We start from the raw sequence: 21427 nt of genomic DNA, 5'->3' as shown, positions 1-21427 counted from the left end.
CCTCTCTCGTACCTGGAAGTGTGTGTGTGTGTGTGTGGGGCAGGTGGGGAAGGGATGTTTGTGGGGATTATAAGGTGTGCTGAGAATACCACTAGATGTCACTAAATCCTTCACATTTTGCACATTGCACCTTTAAGTCAGGTATCCCTGTGCAGATTTCAGAAGAGATTATTTTTAATCAAGCTAACGTTTCTCTTGATTCTGTTGAACTTGTCTTTGGAGGGCTATGCAATCTGTAGTTAAGACATCAAAAGCTTCTGACAGCATCAAGTGATTTTTCTTCACCTGTCCTAAAGTGATTAAATGTCAGGCTAATACTTTGTCTGTATGCTCCAGTGACTGGTCTGTATGCAGCCAAAAAACAAACACACTAGCCTCACCACTTGCAAATGCACTGAGATTTCAAAAGAACTAGAAAGGGCTTTTATGTACAGAAACTCTACAGAGCAATTTGAGACAAAATTCAAGCAACAAACTGAATTTTTGAGGGAAATGTTAGAAATGTAATTTTTTTTGCAATAGTTAAAAAGGGCATTGTATATAGTAGATTTGTACTGGACAATTCATGAAATGTGGTGATGTTGATCTATAACACTATTGAGAAGTAGATGTGTTATACTTGAACTAAAAAAATCCTCCTAAAATATTATCTGAAGCTAGGGAATAGAGCCAACTCTGCTGTACAGCAATTGTACACTAAATTGTAAACCTTGACAAAACCTGTTGAAGCTTCTGTAGAATACTTTTTCATTTTTCACAAATAAAAAGCAACACAGCAATGTCTTGTTCATCATCTGTTCTTTATTAATTTCTTTAGTTTATACAGATTAAAAGAAAAGTTTGACATTTTGGGAAATACTGAGAGATGCATGGAAAGACTGATACTACTTCCATGTCTCTACATTACATACAAAGCCACTCTATTGCCAGCAGTTTTCTTATCTAGGCTTAGAACAAAGACTGGAAATGAGTGACAGCACTTCTTAAGCTCACAAATTAACATGATGTATGTCATTTAATTGTTGCCTGAACAAGAAATAGTCCAGTATACAGAATCCCCCTGTAAAACTACCATTCATTTTTATATTTATTGTTTTTGTACAGAATAAACAACCAAGTTAGGTTAATAAGTGAGATTACTGTAAGGTGTGCTGCAGTTTTTGTTGCTTTAGAATTAAGCCAGATTAGCCATTTCTCCCATTTTTAGTCATGCTAAGATAACTGATTACTGCTGGCAGTAGCTTGCAGGGACCCAATTCATCAATTCAACATCTAATCTGTGATCTGCAATACGAAATAATATCTTCTTCAATAAATTTTGATATTTTACAAATCGAAACTATCACCACAGTTCAGACTGTAAGTATGTGAATAAGTATGTGAGAACCCTGCAGGACTTTGAAACTCATCAATTTTTCAGCAACACACATTTGTGAAGCATGACGTTGCTGCCATGTGCAATCTATGAGCAAGAAGTGCTCATCAAACCGCTTTTCTGGAACAGCTTCCAGATTGATATCAAGTGATATCGGTCTTGGAAAAAGCATCTTCTCAAAATGTTTGCAAAATGTTCCCACAAAGTGGTTGGGGTGATATCAGTCTATCTGAAAATGTGTATCTGTTTAAACAGCTGTCTCCCACTGCTAAAGAAAATACCAATGTAGTGATGCAATTGAGCCATAGAGCGTGAAGTTCATTAAAATATGCCTCAGCTCAGCTGTAAATGAATCAAACATCATAGTTAAGGAGACAACATTTACTTTTCTGGGTTTCTAGACCATGAATGAATTTTCACAGTACAACTGTACTTTAGTTCAGTGCAGTTATTTTTCAACATCAGACAAACAAATTGTAACATTTGAAATATAAATACTTAAGGCTATCCTAAGACATTGTAGGCAACAATAATTCAAAAAAGTTTTATTTATTTTTTTATAAAAGCATTCATTGATTTTTGTTTGTACTTTAAACCCTGAGTTCTCACCATATGACAATTGATAGGTACGATGTGCAATTACGTGAAAGAGACACAGAAAAAGAAACATACCATCTTCTCTTAACCAGTTAAATGAGAAACTGTTCAGGAGAGTCTGTGTACTCAATATGTTTGACAGAAAAATTATGAAAAATAAACATTTCCACAAAAAAATACAATTTATGGCTTGTTTTGTCACGTCTGTGTCCTGGTCAGTGTAAAACTGTACACACATGGAATGACACCTGTTGTGCAATATCAACAGTGGCCTCAAAAAAATACTTGACAGTGTTATCCACAACTAATATGCACTGTACAGCATCCAGAAACACCAAGAAGAATTGAAGGCACTTTAAAACAGCAAGAGTCATCGTGAGTCTCTCTCACATACTCTCACGGCATATCTGTTCACCCTCTGTAAAACACTGAGTAACTAAAAGCCTGAGAGATGAACGCTTCAGTTTTCTTCAGCATTATCACAAATGTGTTGACAGTTAACTGGCATTAAGCAGTCTGGGTTTATTTTGTCTGTTATTCCCTGGATTAAAAAAAAATTAGATTTGGCTTGGTATTACTTGACAAATGTGCAAAACAAAACAGAAGCCTTTCTAAAATTGTTGCAATATGGCTAACCCTGTTAATGGAGAAAAGGCAAATTGTGTAGTGAGAGAGATGTGATAACTCCTTCAACATTCCTTCTCAGACCTACCAAAGAAGATAAAACAAAGTTCCTACAAGCACAATCTAAAAGATGTTACAACCTTACAAGAAGCAGAAGCAAAGGTTTTACAGAATGTGCATAAGTAATCACCTGCCATTATCTATAAATGTTCAGCCCTTAGGTGAAAGCACTGATTAAGTCAAGTGAATCAACTGCAAAGAGGCACTAATCGTCCTGTTTTAGAGGTGAGTTTTTATAGGCTATACATTTTATATGTGTGGCTAGATGGCACTGTTCCCTTAAACACAATGTTATGATTCACAGCTCAGCTGTAATTTTAAGATGCACATACACATACACACACACAAACACCTAGACATTTTTATGCTCACAAAAGCACCCATGTTATTCTAAAACCACTTACAAAAAGTCAATTCTTTACCAGCCAAAATGTAATCATGCATTGCTCCTCATTTTTCCAGGGAAAAAAAAAGTTTGTTGTTCACTGCATGCTCACTCACCAGAGAGCAAAAACACACTGTAGTTAATACAGCAAGTAATCAAACTGCTTTCTCAGGTCTCCTTTACTTTATCTCTTCTAACCTCACTGCATCCTCACCTGAGCAGGTGTACTGAAGTTCTGCTAATGTCAATGTCACCACATTCATCCTCTTATTCAGAAAAGTCCCACCATGTGATCAATCTGCCTCATGTAGACACTCTTTAATGGCAGAGTGTACCGTCGCTCCTCTGGTATCTTGTTACACTGTAGAAGGTGAGGTAAGGAAGAAAACAGACATTTTTATCCAATTATGATTAGTTACATCTGACAGAAAATTGTGAGCAGTGAGATGGTGTTGGGCAAGGATGATGGCCTTACATTGCTGATATTTCTAGGTGGTGGCTGGTTGTTCATCTGTCTTTCTACCAGTGCTCCATTCTCACATGGAAACAAGTCATTCCATTGTTTTTCCCTGAAGCGTTTGTCTATAGGCACAACATGGCCCTCTGTAGTGAAGATGTACTTGTTATCAGATTTGTGAAGTGGGTTATCCTCATCAAACAGCTGCAATGCAAGAACATTTTTTTTCATTTTCATAGCTGTATGGAGAGAAATTATTCAATAGTGAGTCAGAATTTTATTGTGACAACACATTAGAGACGTAAAGAAAATTGAAATAACAAACCAGGTAAAGGTATTTGCAGGTCTCACTGAGGAAGAAACTTTCCATGCGATCCTCTTTGGACTTGTCCACGACATGGTGGAGAGTGGCATAACCACATCTGCAAATAACACAGTTCAGCTCAGCTCAAAGTAGACACGTCAAAGCACTGTGAATCTCCAAAAAGTTATATACGGTATTATAATCAGATCCACACCGGACTTTGGCATGTTTCTCAAGGCTCTGAAGGATATCCATTCCAACATGCAAGTAGAAAGGATTTTTGGTCGCCTGTGGAAAGTGAAGAAAGCATTTACCTCTTGAGTAAATGGTGTACACAACAACCACCAACCACCAGCAATGCTGTCAGTATTGTTACCTGGTACAGTAGATAGGTTGATTCCACAAGCTCTGGTCTTAAGGGATAGAACAGCACATCAGGAGCCTGCAGCTGCCAGTTGTATCTCTCTGGCAAAGCCCCAAACCGCTTCCAGATGGCATAGTAGAAGGCATGCAGGCAAATTGCATTATCTACATCACCATTCAGCACCTAGAACACACAGTGGTAACATCTACTTTTAGTTGAGCACCACACACATACGAGCTCTAACAGCTGAAAGTGCATAATCTAACCTGCAGCCCAGGAAAGAAGGCCTGAAGGGAGTCAATCCAGGTGTTCATTATCTCACCACTGAACATGTTCACATTAACATAGAGAGGTGGGTCACCCTCTCCTTCATTACAAGACTCTCGCCTGAAAAAGAGAAACAGAGAAAGTTGAGGATGCTTGCCTTTTAACATCTTTCATCTTTCAAAAGTATTGGAACAGTGAGGCCAATTCCATTATTTTACTGTAGACTGAAAACATTTGGGTTTGACATCAAAAGATTAATATCAGCCAAGAGATCGACATTTTAGCTTTTATTTCCAGGTATTTACATCTGGATCTGATACACAATTTAGAAGATTGCCTTATTTGTAACATAACACCAAATTTTTAGGTGAGAAAAGGTATTGGAACAGATAGTCTTAAAACAGATTAAAGTGAATAAGACATATATTATATGTATATATATTCATATAATATGATATTTAGTTGCAAATCCTTTGCTTGCAATAACTTCATGAAGCCTGTGACCCACTGACATCAACAAACTTTTGCATTCTTCTTTTGTGATGTTTTCCAAGCTTTCTCTTTCAGTTGTTTGTTTTGGGTGGTTATTACCTAAGTCTCCTCTTTGTCAGGGAAAATTCATGCTCTATAAGGTTTAAATCTGGAGATTAACTTGGCCAATCTAAAACCTTCCACTTCTTGCCCCCGATGAACTCCTTTGTTGTTTTGACACTGTGTTTTGGATCATTACCTTGCTGCATGACGAAGGATCTCCCAATCACCCATTCGAAGTCTGTTACTTTTACAGTAGTTTCTTTTGTCTGCAGGACATTCTAAATGGTTGTACTGGCTATGGCCAATGTTTGTGCAATGACTCTGATTGATTTTCCATCTTCTTTCAGCTTCACAATTGCTTGTTTTTCCACCCATAGACAGCTCTGTGGTTTTCATGTCGTTCACACCTCTAACTATAAATGCAGTGTGCACAGGCACAATCCAAATCTAAAACTGAGTGCAGACATTCAGATCTATTTATTATTTGCATAGTCAATGTAATAGGACACATCTGTCAGTCACATGTTCCAGTACTTTTGGTCACATGAAAAATTAGTGGGTTCATAAAAAAGGTGAAATCTTCTAAGTTGTGTGTCAGATCAAAATGTAAATACCTGGAAATAAAAGATGAATTGTTGATCTCTTAAGTCTTATGTCTTCTTTTGATGTCAAACCCAAATGTTTTCAAACAACAGCAAAAATAAAAAAAAATTAGCCTCACCTGTTCCAGTACTTTTGGATGGAAATGTATTCACATACAGAAGAACCACATTTTTCTGCTGTTGATCAGCCACAGCTAAACCTGAATAAATGGTATGATATGTGGTTGTCTAAAGATGTTAGAATTCTGTGGCACTGCAGGCATGGGAACATACGCGTCTCTCATTTGGGGAAGGTTGCATAGCTATTGGATTTATGTTGGTGTGAATGTCAACGTTATGGCTAGAAGGTGCTCAAACAACAAACTACAGAAAACACAGAAGAAGGCTGGAAATGGAAATTGGCAAAGAAGACAATTTCCCTGCCAAGCAGTGAAACAAGAAGAATACTGGGCGAGTAATAAATGCTTATATTTCTTCACTTCATCCACATGTCTCTCCTCTAGCTATTCCATTTTGTAATGTGAATGCTTCGTCTGCCTTCTCCAAGCTCTCAACAGGAATCTGCACCCATCAGCAACCCAAGCTTATCCATAAAGCCCCTTGCAGCCTAGGTGTGCATCAACTACGCGTAGTCTAAATTGGCCTTAGAGGAAAAACACAACAGGTATGGCACATTTAGCTTTCCATATCCTTCAAAAAACAATAATATTAGAAAACTGTTAGCAGTTTTTATTCCTCTTTCTTTGGCCAGTCTTAAACCGAGAGTCATTTACACACAGTAAACCACAACTTCATGTAAAGCTCCCTAATGCTGCCAACACACATCCAGTTACTCTTGCTCAAATGTGGGACTCACCCTCTCCTCAGGTGGTTCTGTATGCTCTCATAAGCAGCTTGGAACATCCTGTAGTCCTCTTTTTCACCAAAAAGGATGTATGATTTGAGCAAATACTCATAGAAGGAGTCCATACCAGCTCCAAGACCACTCTGCTTGCCAACCCACTGCCCTGTTTGGATATTAATTACATTCCCTAAGGAGAGAAATCACAGAAAGTTGGCAGATAATATGTATTTACATTTTAGTATTTTGCACAATGAAAGAAAATCATCTCAAATAAAGAAAAGGAGAACAGAGAAAACAAGAAAGTTAAAAAAAGAATTCCAGGAAGAAAGTTGTTTCTAAGAACCATGGTACACAATGGCACATACCTAACAAACCAGTTTCGTTGCTCCTCAGGTTCCACAGAGCTCTGACTGCTCGTCTGGCAACCCACTCAAATGTGGAATCACCAATCAAGCGACTTAAAATCCCAAACTCCACCAGTAGTGACCCAGCTCCTGCAGTACAAGTCTCATTGATGCTATCAGGAGGAACCCCACTCTTCAGGTTCACCTAAATTTAAGATACAAATCAGTAGCGCTGCTGGTTATTATATATATTCAGAATTTATATAAGTAAAAATCTAAATAGAATAGCAGCTCTATAAATATACTATAAATATTTCTGACATCTGCATAATCTAGATTTCAGTTATCAGTCTGTAAGAGGACATCTGGTTTCACTCACACTAAAACTACAGAAGGTAGCACTATAACTGAACAGCTTGTATGTATATTAACAGGTACTTTATAAAATGTCCCTCTAATTGTCTCCACAACAGTGTCACTCACCCTGGGATAAGGAATCCCTGTACTGGTGTTCTCAAAGGCCGGCAGTAAGCGGACAGCCAAGTCATGAGCCAAGTGAAGCAGCTCATCATCGTAACCTTCAAAGACCACGTTGCCAAATGGATGTTTGGGGTCAGTCAGCAGTATGTGAGCTGAGATAAGGCTTCCCAAGATCCTTCAAAGAAAGACGACATGTTACACTGAGGTAATAGATCGGATTTTTTCTGATCTATTAATATCATGTATATAATATCGTCTCAATATCGTGATATATTGAAAATCACATGTCAAATTAATTGACTCCTTTTTGAGTTTTACAAAAGTGTGGGATATTAAATATTCCACTCATCTGAACTATTGTTGATACGCTTCAGAATTTAGTCTGAAGAGTTTCTGTATCAACAGCCAGCTGGTTAGTTTCCACTCATGCATTATAATGTAAACAGCAGCCACATTTGTACCTGATGTTTGCCTCAAAAACTTGCACAGTTGAGTCCTTGTCAAAAGATACAGTATCTATAACCAGCTTGACGGCCCTCTGGAACTCTGTTACATTGCCGATCACCTGTAGAGAAAAAACACATTTTACAACCACAGTACATCAACAAGCTTCTTTGGTTGCAAAATTATAGCTTCAAGTTATTTTAGTTAAATTACATTTGATTATTATGCATGGCAACTCTTTTAAAGAAGATCCTTCTAGTAATATGACCCATCCAGTTACATTTTCATACAAGATGTTTCATGTGTAGAAAAACAAATGTCATTTGCTTATGTTGTTGAAGAATATTGTCAATGCTGGAGACAAGCATGAGGAAATGAGACATTGGACTATCCTTTTTAGACTCATACCTACAAGCAGTTTAGAAACACTGCTCCACCTGACTCCATTTCAGTTAAATGTTAACCATTGTGGCTTCTGTGCTACTGAATTTAGTGCAAACCACTGCTTTTTGTAGAACAGGTGATGTCAAGATCATAGAAAAACCTTTTCCTGCTATACAAAAATTAAGCTCATTCCTATTCTCATGTTTGAAGTTATAACAATATGTGTAAGGTGCCAGTACCTATCAGTAAGTAAGCTACTATAATCAATCATGCACAGAACCAATATCCATGCCATCCAACTTTGTCTCTTTAACAGCCACAAGAAAGGAAAACTGACATTGTAACTGTAACTGACTGTGTAACTTACCAATAACGTGTCTAAGGTGTCAATCAATGTAAGGGAGTAGTTCCCCAAGACGTCATTTATGTTGATGTTCGACCTGTAATGAAAATAGTAAAACAGACCAAACAAATTGGTGTATTTAGATGTGAATGTAAAATCTTATCTTAGCAATTGGAATTGACAGAATGACATAAATGCCAGATTAAAAAGCATGTGAAATTTATTTTTTATTCATTTTTTTCTTCCTAACTGGATGATTCCTTCTTGAATCATCTTGTAATTAAAAAAAAAAAAAAAAAAAAAAAAAAAAAAAACAGCATTCATCAACTTCTGGTGTCACTGTCAGGCATAGAAAATATTTCCAGTATTATTTTTTAATGATCTCAGCACCACAAACAAAATATAGTCACATCCCATTGTATTTTGGTGACAGCAGAGATCACAAAGACAGACATCCTAAAACTTCAGTACGGGCTAGATATAACTTAGGCTGAGTAGAAAACATGTTTATCTGTAATTAGTGTAAAAAGATTTGTTAAAATAAAAAGATTCTCTTTTCTATGATAGGTAAAATTCTGTTTTTTGTTTTGTGTCTTTTCTACACCCAATGGCTGCCTTTAATACTAGTATTACTTTGTGAACAAAGGTGAGAACACTAGACAAGAACCTGAAAGAGTGACATTAGTAAGAAGAGTAAAACTTATTAAATGGCCTATTGTAGAGGAGGTTTTCACACATAAATCAGTGATAATGTTGAAGCATACCTGACACACTTTTGCAGCACAAAGAAAACATGACCAAATGTCTGTGTATTTTACTTCCATATGGTAAACACAGAAACTGAAAGACTGGTTTCAGTAGAGCATTCAAATTGAATTGGGTGAAGTGACACTTGTACTTGCTGTACTTTGACAGTAATTATGGACAACCTTTTCTCTCTTTTGAGACATTTTTAAGAAACTGATTACTAATTGGGACAGCACCATTGCCTCATAGCACAAAGGTTCCTGGTTAGAAACCCAGCAGGGGCCTTTCTGTGTGGACTTTGCATGTTCTCCCCGTGCTTGTGTGGGTTTTCTCTGGGTCAATCCAAAAACATGTATGTCAGCTTGATTGGTGATTCTAAATAGCCCATAGGAGTGAGTGTGAGTGTTTGTGGTTGTCTGTCTCTATATGTGGCCCTGTGATGGACTGGTGACCTGTCCAGGGGTGTACCCCTGCCTTTCACCCAAAGAGAGCTGGGATAGGCTCCAGCAGATCCCTGTGACCCTAAATAGGAATAGGGGGGTGTATATAATGGATGGATGGATGGATGATTACTAATTAGTTGATTAGCCAGGAAATCAGTTTACACCTGCAGCTAATGAATATTTTCATTATGTATCACTCTTTTTTCTTTTGAACTGACATGTAGTTGTAGCCCTAATGTTTCCTTCTACTGTCATTAGGTTACATATCCTCACTATCCTGATTTCAAAGACATAAAGGAATGCTGAAATTAAACAGTTGATTAATGTGACAGAAATCCTCTGAAACCCCATCACGCCCCTGTTATTGGCACCTGGATCCTGGGATTGGATGTGCTGCACAATGCAAACCATGCCTGAGTTCTAAACCTGCTCAGTAATGAGCAGCAGGGTTACATGACATGCTAATTTGATTACAAACTACATGCAAATAGCACAGTCTGCAGGAGACAGTTAGGCTGTGCCTGATGACTGTCCAGCAGTGTAACAGCTGTCTATCATAGCAGCTTTAAATGACTCACGGGTTTAGCACGTCTGGTCCCCTCCCTTCACAGTCAATGGGGTTCAGCTCGTCCTCCGGAAAGGCATATTTCATATAATTGTCGTATCCGAAATAAAACATTTCTTTGGCCATGTCCTTCATTTTCGCTTTCAGCGTGTCTGGGAAGGAGCTGTATCTCCGGACGTACTCGTCCTTGTTGCCATCGAAGAAGCTCAGGTAGGACCTCTTGGGTGACTCCTCTCCCACTCTTGAACAGGTGCTCGCTGTCTTCTCGTGGCTGTGACCGGGTATTCTCTGAGACCATGAGTTACTCTTCTGTTCGGTCACCTTTTCCTCTCTGAACAACAAGTCCAGTTTGTGCAAATTGAAACCGAGAGGGAAATTGAACCCCCAGCTAACGTTAGGTCCCAGTCCGAAGGCTAGCCACAGCACACAGCTGAGGGACAGTCTCAATACGACCAGACCAACTACTATCGACCTCCATTGCATCTTTGCCCCGGAACGATCGTAAAACGCATAATTTAAGTCCACACACCTACGAAGGGGTGAACGAAGGTGAATTCTTCTGTTTGTAAGAAACTACAAACACCGAGAGGTTGTAGTGATCCAGTCTCACACACTTCCTGTCAACAAACCAGCCCCTCCCAGGTCCCGAGGTGTGATTGGCTCTTCTCTTTACTCGTCATTTAAAAATAGGCGGAATCGTCCAGTGATTGGCTGGAGAGCTGTCAATCTCCTGGTTGCGTTTCGTGGCATTCTTGATACGTCTTCATTTAACTGCTGTGCCAATAGAAAACAGCCACAAAACCGAAACACTCACAGGTCCTCATTTGGTTAAATATCAAGGGGAAGCGAGTATGGAGATATTTTATTATATTACTTATTTATGCTTAATAAATAATTTACCTAAGATAGAATAATCAGGTGTAATCCATTAATGACAATTGTGTTTGGGGTGACAGCTTCACAGTGCACTTTAATAGTCTGCACTTTTTTTCCTTAAAGGCAGAGCATAAGAAATTATACATTGCCACATTTTTTTTGCAGTTTGATCACGTGGCATTTGTGCCACCTGCATGAAAATGGTGCTTGTTGTAGCAAGATGCATTTCAAAAGGTACTTCACAAATAACAGGACAATGTTTAAATTAAAAAGCATGCCTTTTTTATTTCTTGGATATATCGAAGTGTTGGTTTTTTTTTTGTATTACTCTTCGTATGTAGGCACACCTTGCACACTGCTTTGCTTCCGAGGTGAGAGACATTGCACAAGGCACTTTGAATGCTGCCACTCTCTCAGCATCAAGGCAGCACAAAGGATATCATTCCACTGAGGCCGCAAACGGAGACCAGCATGAACCACGCAACCCCTTACAGCTTTACTTTTAGTACATTCAGTCTTTAAATAGAATCATATATTCATACACGCACATCTCACATCAGTAAAAATCAAACTATCTTGATATTTGTACAGACCTGCTCAAATTGACTTGCCTGAATGCACAATTTTCTAAAATAATAGACGTGTCTTTGAAAGAAGAAAAGCAAAGGGTGACATCAAAGACAATCACAGCGTAAAGCTAGACAGAAATAGGAAAACCTGCATGTTCACATCAGCTGTCTCCTGCTGTCAAATCTGAGTGAAAAACATTTCTCATAATGCGAGGCTCTTTGACGGAATAAACCCCCGTTCATATGGGTGTTACTGTATACCCAAGATTAGTGTTATAAACCACTGGGTATGATCAACCAGATAATGCCTTAAGGGTAAAAGGTAGATCAAATTTAGGTTCTTACTCCAAGTACAGCTTCACAGGATCTATAATGCCAATAATTTTCCTTCAATTTGGTACCGAGTAACATTTTTAGTAGTGCATTGCCAGGATTTGTTAAAGAACCACAAGACAAAAAGAGGGTAAAAAATTGTGTGACACAAGCAGAATAGAGCAGCATGTGCGTTGAAGATACGAATGTACATCATTGCAGAGTGATGAGGGTGTGGCATGACAGTAACATGGCAAACACAGCTGGAGAACAACTGCATGTTCAGCTCCTCCGGGATTTTGAGTGCTGGATGAGCCACTGAAGTGTGATATCTGGAATCAAAAAACATACTGGATCAGGCTAAGAACTGGTTCATGAATCTGTTATTGTGCTTTGTGTAACAAATAATAATTATGATAAATGTATTAAAAAATAATTATTATTTTTTAAACTGCTGAATTATTAATGCAGTACCCAACTTGCTATCAAAAGCATTTCAAGTTTCCTGTGGAGTTTCAGATCTCTGGTTGTACTATTGGGATTTTTATCTATCTGATGCACAAAGGAAATGCAGATGTGTGCATGTAGGTGACACCATGTATACAGTCCTACCAATGGTGTCACTGTTCCACCAATTAAGTTAGTGGCGTGACTCCAAGATATGCTGTGATACACCAACAAAGTCAGGAAAGAATTAGTATTTATGTAAACATTTATAGATTAAAAATGGCCTACTGTTTGAAAAACAGTTTACAAGAAAACTCCTCAGGATTGCGTAATAGGGAACTGGTAGTTTTGCATTTGCAGCTATCTAACAATACAACAGTACTGCCCTGATCTTTGACTGATGTTTAATTCTAGACTTTTCCTAGGAGTATAAAAATTTTGATTAAGCCCATTGCTCACTTCTGCTTGTTAATCTTACTGTTTTGAGGACATGGTAATAAATCAAGGCAATGCAGATGAAGGTAAAACATTTTTTGTCATCTCTTCTCTTGCTGGGCAACTAACCAATGTTGTCTTTCTCTTTGCAGGAAATAGAGTAGCAGCAAATCTCTCTGTCCTGAATAGCTGCCAGATTCCTAAGAAGAGAAACAAGTAAAAATGGTAAGTTTGTATCCAGAGTGATCATCATCCTGATTCATCTGCAACTTGCTGGGTAGATTTTAAGGTTAGGTGATATAAAAATGCACTTAATTTCAACTTGACAGCAGGGGGAGCAAGTTCCTTACATAAACTTCACATTCAACACAGCTCCAGTTTTACAAAAAAACTAAAGTGATGGTCCTGATTTCATTTACCTGTCTTTAGCATAAAGGTTGTTTAATTGATATGGAATTAAAAAAACAAAACAACAAAATATAAGTAGCAAGTTTTATTATGTATAGACCAGATAGATTTTAAAATTATTTTCTAATATTTAATAAAGAGGGCAGTTTCCCATCCAATTTTTAGGGCAATTTTCAGAACAGAAAAAAAAATCAAGTGTATTGTTGTGCATAAAACATTCTGTTGTATATTTTGGACTTTGCACCATTAATGATACTTACATTTTCTCAATGAGCTGCTTTTCATCTAAAGCAGTGGGGAGATCCCTTTTGTTCCCAAGTACCAGCACCTAAAAACAGATTATAAATGAAATCAGCAACTACAGCAAGTTATTACAGACAGAACCCACACATAGTTTTGCATGACTGGTGCAAAAATCACAGAGTGGTTTCAGGAGAACACTTACAGGAATTCCTTGCAACTGAGGTTTGTCTAATAAGTTATGAAGCTCATTTCTAGATGCCTCCACTTTTTCTCGATCTGCCGCATCAACCATATACCTAAAAATGAGCAACACTTTAAGAATTAGTAAAATTTGCTTTGTATAACAGCAAAGTATGTACAATTCAACATCAACTGAATGTTTCAACAAATCTGAAAAGCCAGACCTTTGATACTCACACGATGGCATTCACTCCCCGACAGTATCGCTCCCACATGCTCCTGAACCTTGGCTGCCCTCCTATATCCCAGATCTACAGAATAAAAGGCACATCATCACAATATTCCGTTTTTAAAATGTCACTGACAATGCAATTACCAGCATTTCGTAAAACCTGTCTGCAGGTGTCTTATAAATAACTGTACTGAAACTACAACTGAACCTTGATGGTGACGTTTCCTTTGGTGACCTTTCTCATGTTGAATCCAACCGTAGGGATCATGTCTTCACTGAAATGCCCCGACTGAAAGGAAAGACATAAGCATAAGTTCATTCATATAAAACTTTATCTTTTATTTACTGAAAATATCACAATTTGAATGGGACAGCTTGAACTATGTGAATGTGATGGTAAAATGTGCGCAATTAATCTACTAGGCATAAGTAGCAAACAGCAATTTCAAACACAGGCTGGCAAGTTTTAATTTTTTGGTTATTCTCCACAAATCCCATAAAGAGGTTAAAGCCAACAATTCATTTTTGTTCACTCACCATAATGTCTATGAATTCAGGACTTGGTTTAGCTTATGTTTCTTCCTCAGAAAATTCATTATTGGTTTTAGTCTCTGTATAGGAATTTTGGAAAAAAGCCACAAAAAAAAAACAAAAAATCACCAGACTGTACATTAATTACGTATGTTCCAGTTCTGTACCACAGAGAACCAAATGTAACTGGTCATTCAACTTTACATACTCATACATGTTACAGACATTACATGATGTTTCTGAAAATGATGGGGGTCATATAAACAGCTGTAACTACTAGAAAAATAATAATTCTGCCTCTCTTACAGGTTTTACAGTTTTTTATGTAGTTTTAATAACAAATGGCATGAATGTACACTGTATGTTTCACTGCATGGTTAATTCCAAGTATGTACTTGGAATTAAATCGAGAAATACATAATTTAATATTAAAATGTTCACCAAAGTAAGTTAATAAAGAAAAAATAGTAATAATATTAAAACAGTGGTCATTTCTTAAAAAAAAATTAATTGAAAACAATGACTGTCCAAACAGGGACCGTTTGTGAAAAACAGCAAATACAAAATAAAATCATTTTACACCACTGTGACAAAGTCAAATGATAAAAAGTTCCATGTGCTCTGGCTTTTGTGAATTCTCATTATTGCAAACTGAAGTGGGGAGAAAAGAAAACACTTCAGCATGCATAATCAGTGGCATTCCCCTTTACCGTCAAGACTCACAAGTTGTTTGTTTCCTATCTCCCTGCATGGCTTTTCGTAAACCCAGGAACACGCATGCACTGTCTGCTGTACACATATTTCACAGCACATGACTTGCTAGAGTCACCTGATGAAGCTAAGTGGAAATGAGTGCAGTAGTCTTATGACTAAAGGAGGAGGAACCACCCCGACTAAAACCATTCAAACACTCCACTCAACAGCATTTCTCTCATTTCTTCACTATAGCGGAAGAAGTGGATTTAGGTTTCAACCCCAAACACTTCCTCCTTAGACACCCTCTCTTGTCTGACGCCCTCTGCAAACCTGTGAAACTTATACAATACAAATAATTACTTCCAATATCAACATCCAGCACTCATGTTTCTTTTGTCACTAATTGATTATTTTATATTAAAGATATCTAGTTTCCAATTCTATGAAAACTGCTAAACTCTCACATATTAGAAATTAGAAACACTAACATTTTTGACAAAAGACGTTTTGCACAATTAGCTGATTAGCAAAAAAAAAATAGTAATACTAATTATATTTCTTTTAATTGATTAGTCAATCAATTCATTGTATTAGCTCTAGCAGAGATTTTTTGCCAATTATATAAAACCTAAAAGTAAAGTCCTAAAATGTTTTTTTAAATATCCATGAAGGAGAAAAAACACAAAAGGTATAAAGATCATAAATAGCACTGATTAAGGCAACAGGTCACCATAGTGCTGAGAGTTCAGCAAAGGAAAAGCCTAAAAATGTTCTAGCACTCATCAGCTTTGATACGTATCTCATGTGTAAAGAATTTCTTGGCATCCTTCCTCATTGTTCTCTCCAAACTGGTAATACTGAGCTCAAATGTCAATTACCTATGAATTATTATTCATCAAACACAGTTGTACAGTGAAATTTAAGTTCCCACCCACTGGTCTTAAACATCTTAACCAAATATTTTAAAGAACATTTTTACAACATTCTGCATAAACAAAACAGTTGTACGCAGCCTAGAACCAGCAAAACATGTCACCAGAGAGAGCTGACAGGGGGAAAAAAAAAAAATCTTGTGACACCCGTCACCACCACTAACTGATAACCAAGAAAAGCTTTTCACAATATGCTGCTTGAACTCCCAGCTGCTGTGCATCTGTTAGCCAATAAAAATTGCTCCACCTCAAACACCGGTTTTGAGAAATCGCTGCAGAGTTGCATAAGGAAAATGGCTTGCCCAAAAAAAATACAGTGCTCTCAAGTCTCAGTCACATCACAGCAACAGATACTATCTGCCCTTGTGCATTTATCTGAGTGTGCATCTGAAGCAGCTGCAGTAAGACATGTTTCGATTGGTGACAGTAAAAAGTATCATCTGCTGCTCCTGTTACACACTGTAACAATGGTTAGAAGCTGGTCACTTTTAGCTGGTGTGTTTTTGGAATCTGTCCCAGTTTAAGCAACCAGCAATCAGATATCAACACTAACAACAGCTGGCAGATACTTTTCCCCCCCTAATATGTCTAAAATAAATGTTTAAAAGTAACTCCTCCATTTATTGTCGCTGAGTCAGCTCTGGAACAGGCTTCCTACTGCTTGAATCATAAGAGCAAACTGAAATCTTTGTTTTGGAGTTGAAGTCTATTTCAAGACCAGCAGCAAAGTGGGTAGAAATGTTAATCTGATTGTGTGTGATCAGTCCTGTGTGGCTCTACCTCAGACAGTTGTTGTAATGTTGAGCTCCATGGTGGCTGGAAAACGCTAATAGCCTTGAACTTGAGCCCTCAGGTTGGAGGTTAAAGTGCCAACAAAACAAACAGATGCACGCTGCCGAGTGTGGGGTTGTCATGCTAAACAATAGCCAGCAGCAGCTCAGGTAGCACAGACTCTGCTTCAGGTGTGTTTTTGGTTTTGTGGTCCCAACAGACGAAGGTTAAACTGGTACAATGACCCAAAAACCAGACCGTGCAATTCAGACATAATAGCTAATTAACTTATTAGCTGTTATCCTATTATTAGTGCTAATGGCATTAGCTCCACACTAGCAAGGTGGCTAGCTGCAAATCAGACTTACAGCGATCACGTTTACAAATGTAGTTTTTCCCGAGTACTGGAGGCCGACCAGCGTCAGCTCCATCTCCTCCTTCCAAAACAGGGACTTGATCCAGTCCAAAAGCCGGTTTAATAATGCCAGCATCTCGAGGTCGTTTATTCACACTCCCCTGTGGTCGTGCCTGCGTTTCCCTCCCTGTCAGATGTGGCGTTGTCCAGCGGGTAAGGGAAGTGAGTCGCAGGCAGCTGTCATATGACCAGTAAGCCACAACATGTCCCCACAGCGCCCCTACAGTCATCTGGAGGAATTGCAACCGGGTGTTTTTTCACGTGGCACCTGAAGGCTGGATTCGTTGTTGTTACTGAGGAAAGTGGTTGAGCAAATCAAAGCTGGTGCGATTGAAGTCACATGAATTCACACATTTTGTGGCATAGATTGGAGTGGGCTAATGTGCTGTGAAGTTAAGTCAAATCCGTAGGGTATAAATTATAAATTAATCCGTAGGGTATAAATTATAAATTAAGCAGCGATGTTGTGTGTTGACAGAAGTATTTAATAATATGTTAAAACATGTTTTGAGTCCGTTTTCTTTGTCCTATTTTTAAAACTCATGGTTTATGACATTTTCTGAATAAAATTATTAATCTATAAAAGGCACATGACACACTGGCAGCAGATTGGTGCATTGTAGAAAATAATAATAGTATAAGCCTTCAAGCTTATATAGTGAAAGTAATAAATCAAAATATTTATAAATATTAGTATGAGTACATTGATGCATATAACACATAAAAACAGCAAAACAGTTCATTCTACAGCCTCCTTGGACAAGAAGCCCAAGGAGGTATGTTTTACATGATTTTATTTATTTATTGTTAGTAAAGTTACTCTGAAAAAATATACAATACAATTATACCATTACACCATTATACGCCAAAACTGAGTATATTTCAGTATGTATCATGATGTACATTTAAAAACAGCAGTTTACACAAAGTTCTGTTATAGGGGCATCTTACCCTAGCTTTTTTTTTTCATTTTGTTAGCTTCTTTGCTTGTTTGATATTTAAAACATACACAAAGTTGTTTTTTGGTTGCAGCAGAATGAACCAACCAAACAAACCCATGCCTGTTGTAAAGTCCCAGTGGCCCACTCTGCCACCCATGATCAGATGATCAAAAAAAGTTATGTTCCTGAGAAAAGTAAAATCATCTCATTGTTCAGATTCTTTTGCAAGATTCATAAACATTCACACATTGACATCTGGGTGCAGCAACAATCATAGTGCCTTGGCCACAGGAACCTAAGCAGCAGTAGTCATGTTCCACCTTCAGGGACCATCACAAGCCTGCACCCCTGACCTTCACAGATTTCTCTGCATATTTAAATATGTGCTGATACTGCTTTTGCACTCTTCATGTGATCTTAGTTTTTTTTTTTTTTAGTGTGTGGTCTCTTTTCCCAGATACAGTTCACCAGAAGTATTGCAGTCCTTGGATTCATCCTGAATGACAAGCTGGATTCCACTCTCCTCTTTTGACAGGTGAAAGTCACTAATGTTGGTAGAGACTGGTAAGATAGGATTTTTGTCTGAAGCAGGAATAACAAATACAAAAAAATGTTTAGAATTTAGCAGCAGAATATCACTATTTAAGTGTCAATTGTAGCCATATCTTATTCTTACACCTACACACTATCTACTCTGTTTTGGTCAGTGAATGTCCATTTTCATCTATAGACTGTTTATCTAAGCAAACATTTATCTTTATTGTTAGAAAGCAAAACAAATTTGACCACCATAGGTAAAATTGCAGTGCCTGGATGTGCATGTAATGTTTTATGTGTGTGTGTGTTTTTAGCACAGAAAAGTAAGTAGTACTTTGTATTTGCAGTTAATTTAGATTATTTTGATCACAAAAAAGTTTTACTTTGACATTCATTCTTCTTGTAGATCAAAAGTTGCATTACATATTTCACATTTTGCTGCATTTCTCAGATTAGAATTGCTGTGTGCCCAGCAGTAAATGCATTTGTCAAAACAAGATGCATAAGCCACAAAACAACATGAATGACCTGCAGAAATGCATCACTTCAAAAAATCAAGTTTTTATGATCAAGTCAGTGCCCCTGGAAGGTAAAGTCTTTGTCTCATCAACTACGAAAACAACAAGCAAACGATTAGTAATGTCGAACAGCCCATTCAAAGTATTTTCAGAAGAAAACTTTGAGGGTGAGGTTTTGTAATGACACTGTTTGAAAATGCCCAAGCCTGCACTTTTTCTGTGCAGCACAGATCATGTCCACCAACATAAAGCTTCAAATTACTGTTTGTGTGAGATTCATAACAAAAGATTGGATATGATTCACATTTACACTTTCACTGTTTGTGTGGTTAACAAATGTGTTTTACATTAGGCTAATAATTGTCATCATATGTTTTGATGTCATGCTTTTCCTTTAAGGTTTACTTACTTGCTTTGTGCTTCCTTAGGTTCTTTGTACAGGCATGAAATACAAACACAAGGAGAGAGAAACAGAGTAAAACAAAGCCGATGCCAAAAATCACTTGAAGGGAGTCACTGTCCTGCATACCTGCTGAAACATCAAACCATTTTCAAGGTTAGTTCAATTAAATTCTACTCACTGTTGTTCAGCTTAACAAAAATGTTTAAGTTTGGTAACAGTTTCATACATTTACTACTGCCTACAGACAATTATAGTTTCGTACAATAAAACACATGCTTTTATATACATACCATATACACTGCAAACTGAGTTGTGGGTTTTGTTTCCTGGAAATCTTTCCTGAAGTCTAAATGCACTGCACCTGTTGACCAGATGTTGGTTATGTTTCTGTAATTTGGCACTTTATGGGGAATATGTTGCTGAATGTTATTAAATGAGTCTTACTGTGTAAATGCTTTGCACTTATCTTCTTTCACGTCAAAATATGTATTATCAGCACAGGCAGGCTCACACTGATATGAATACTTGACCAATCCCCCACCTGTGGGAATGGCTGCACAGACAGACAGACAGGACAGAGGTCTGATTTGTTTCCTTTGGTGATTTTTGCCAGTGCCACCATGAGTTTAACATTTGTTCAAGTCTGTATTCTCACTTATATCACAACACAATCACAACAGTCTCACAAACTTCAATTCATTATGACAAGCTCATATTCTTTAAAAAATACATGAATTTGAATACATGGCATTAATCACGGCAAACCTGATTGTGTGTGAGACACACACAAAGTTGATTCAAATTTAAGCATGCACTGTCAAACTTCAAAAAACGGTTGTAAATGTGTTAGTTATAAATGATGCGCTCTTGAACTATCAAATGATAAGTGGGGTTGGCAGCATTAATCCAGCCTACGCATCTGACCTACATTATTATTCAATTTGTTCATCTTGGCATCTCATAACAGGACACCCACAGTCATACGCAAATATAACAGTAATTAATAAATTCAAATAATAAACTAGATTGGTACCAGAAGCATGTGAATTTGAAACTACCAACTAATTTCTTATTTATTTATTTAGTGTTCAAAATACAGCATGGACACTCTTACCTGTCTTATTCACTTTCTCCCCTGTGACACATTTATTTTCCTCACAAGTTGAACAGATGTTGTCGGAACACAGGAAACCAGAGCGACATGAACACTTTGCATTCATCGTAGGCGTACATTTCTCAGCATATTCTGTAGAAAGACAAAAATACAAACCGCAAGGTTTTTTTCTTTGATGCTTTGTGTCAAAAGCGTTTTTAGTGCCACTGGCAAGTGTTTGACTAGAAACACTCAGAGCAGGCATCTTTGTTTGCTTTTTTTTTTTTTTTGATCAAACATTGTTTTTTTTTTTTCAGACTTACCCTGTTGACATATCTGGCATTCCTGACATCTGTCAAAGATGATGAATTTGTCTGAGAAGTATCCCTCATTACAGGGACTACACACAGTTGGGTTGTTGACTGTGCAGAAATCCTTCATGTACGTACCTTCAAAACAAGAAACAAATACAATCAGTCGCACATGAACATGAAAAAATAGTTAGAGATGATCCCTTGACTCCGAATATAATAAACATACATGATTCATTAAATGAAACAATTCAGCAGATTAAACACATTTTTTTGTGTTTTACCTGGTGGGCATAAGTCACAACAAAGTCCATTGATATCAGTCTGATTAGCCCCACAGCTTGTAGCATATCCACTAGTCCAAATATTCAGTAAGAATATAACCGCCAAGGAAAACGTAAGAGGAATCATTAT

The 21427-nt window shown here is 37.5% G+C and overlaps 3 protein-coding genes across 4 annotated transcripts; all 3 read right to left on the bottom strand.

The window, feature by feature from the left end:
• Positions 1 to 781: 781 nt before the first annotated feature.
• On the bottom strand, positions 782 to 10785 carry edem1 (ER degradation enhancer, mannosidase alpha-like 1). The gene is made up of 12 exons (XM_026307592.1): positions 10177 to 10785; positions 8433 to 8505; positions 7699 to 7802; positions 7241 to 7412; positions 6779 to 6962; positions 6426 to 6600; positions 4433 to 4553; positions 4179 to 4349; positions 4017 to 4090; positions 3824 to 3920; positions 3517 to 3702; positions 782 to 3402 (listed from the first exon to the last, which is right to left on the bottom strand). The coding sequence occupies exons 1-12, from the start codon at positions 10644 to 10646 to the stop codon at positions 3313 to 3315; spliced, it is 1917 nt and encodes a 638-aa protein (XP_026163377.1). The 5' UTR covers positions 10647 to 10785; the 3' UTR covers positions 782 to 3312.
• Positions 10786 to 11333: 548 nt separating this feature from the next.
• arl8ba (ADP-ribosylation factor-like 8Ba) lies at positions 11334 to 17381 on the bottom strand. Its single transcript, XM_026307864.2, has 7 exons — positions 17164 to 17381; positions 14074 to 14154; positions 13871 to 13944; positions 13656 to 13749; positions 13471 to 13538; positions 12932 to 13002; positions 11334 to 12252 (listed from the first exon to the last, which is right to left on the bottom strand). The coding sequence occupies exons 1-7, from the start codon at positions 17284 to 17286 to the stop codon at positions 12203 to 12205; spliced, it is 561 nt and encodes a 186-aa protein (XP_026163649.1). The 5' UTR covers positions 17287 to 17381; the 3' UTR covers positions 11334 to 12202.
• Positions 17382 to 18340: 959 nt separating this feature from the next.
• tnfrsf18 (tumor necrosis factor receptor superfamily, member 18) lies at positions 18341 to 21427 on the bottom strand. 2 transcript variants are annotated; one of them, XM_026307189.2, is made up of 7 exons: positions 21298 to 21427; positions 21026 to 21151; positions 20724 to 20855; positions 20054 to 20162; positions 19900 to 19970; positions 19616 to 19738; positions 18341 to 18733 (listed from the first exon to the last, which is right to left on the bottom strand). In XM_026307189.2, exons 1-7 carry the CDS (start codon positions 21422 to 21424, stop codon positions 18585 to 18587), a joined length of 837 nt encoding a protein of 278 aa, XP_026162974.1. In that variant the 5' UTR covers positions 21425 to 21427; the 3' UTR covers positions 18341 to 18584. The 2 variants fall into 2 exon arrangements, with proteins under 2 accessions (XP_026162974.1, XP_026162975.1); XM_026307190.2 differs by having other exon boundaries at positions 19616 to 19735.

This window comes from Mastacembelus armatus, chromosome 5 (assembly GCF_900324485.2).
Source record: "Mastacembelus armatus chromosome 5, fMasArm1.2, whole genome shotgun sequence".
NCBI lineage: Eukaryota > Metazoa > Chordata > Actinopteri > Synbranchiformes > Mastacembelidae > Mastacembelus > Mastacembelus armatus.
Note: the sequence above shows the minus strand (reverse complement) of the source record. Positions and strands in the feature narration are given on the sequence as shown.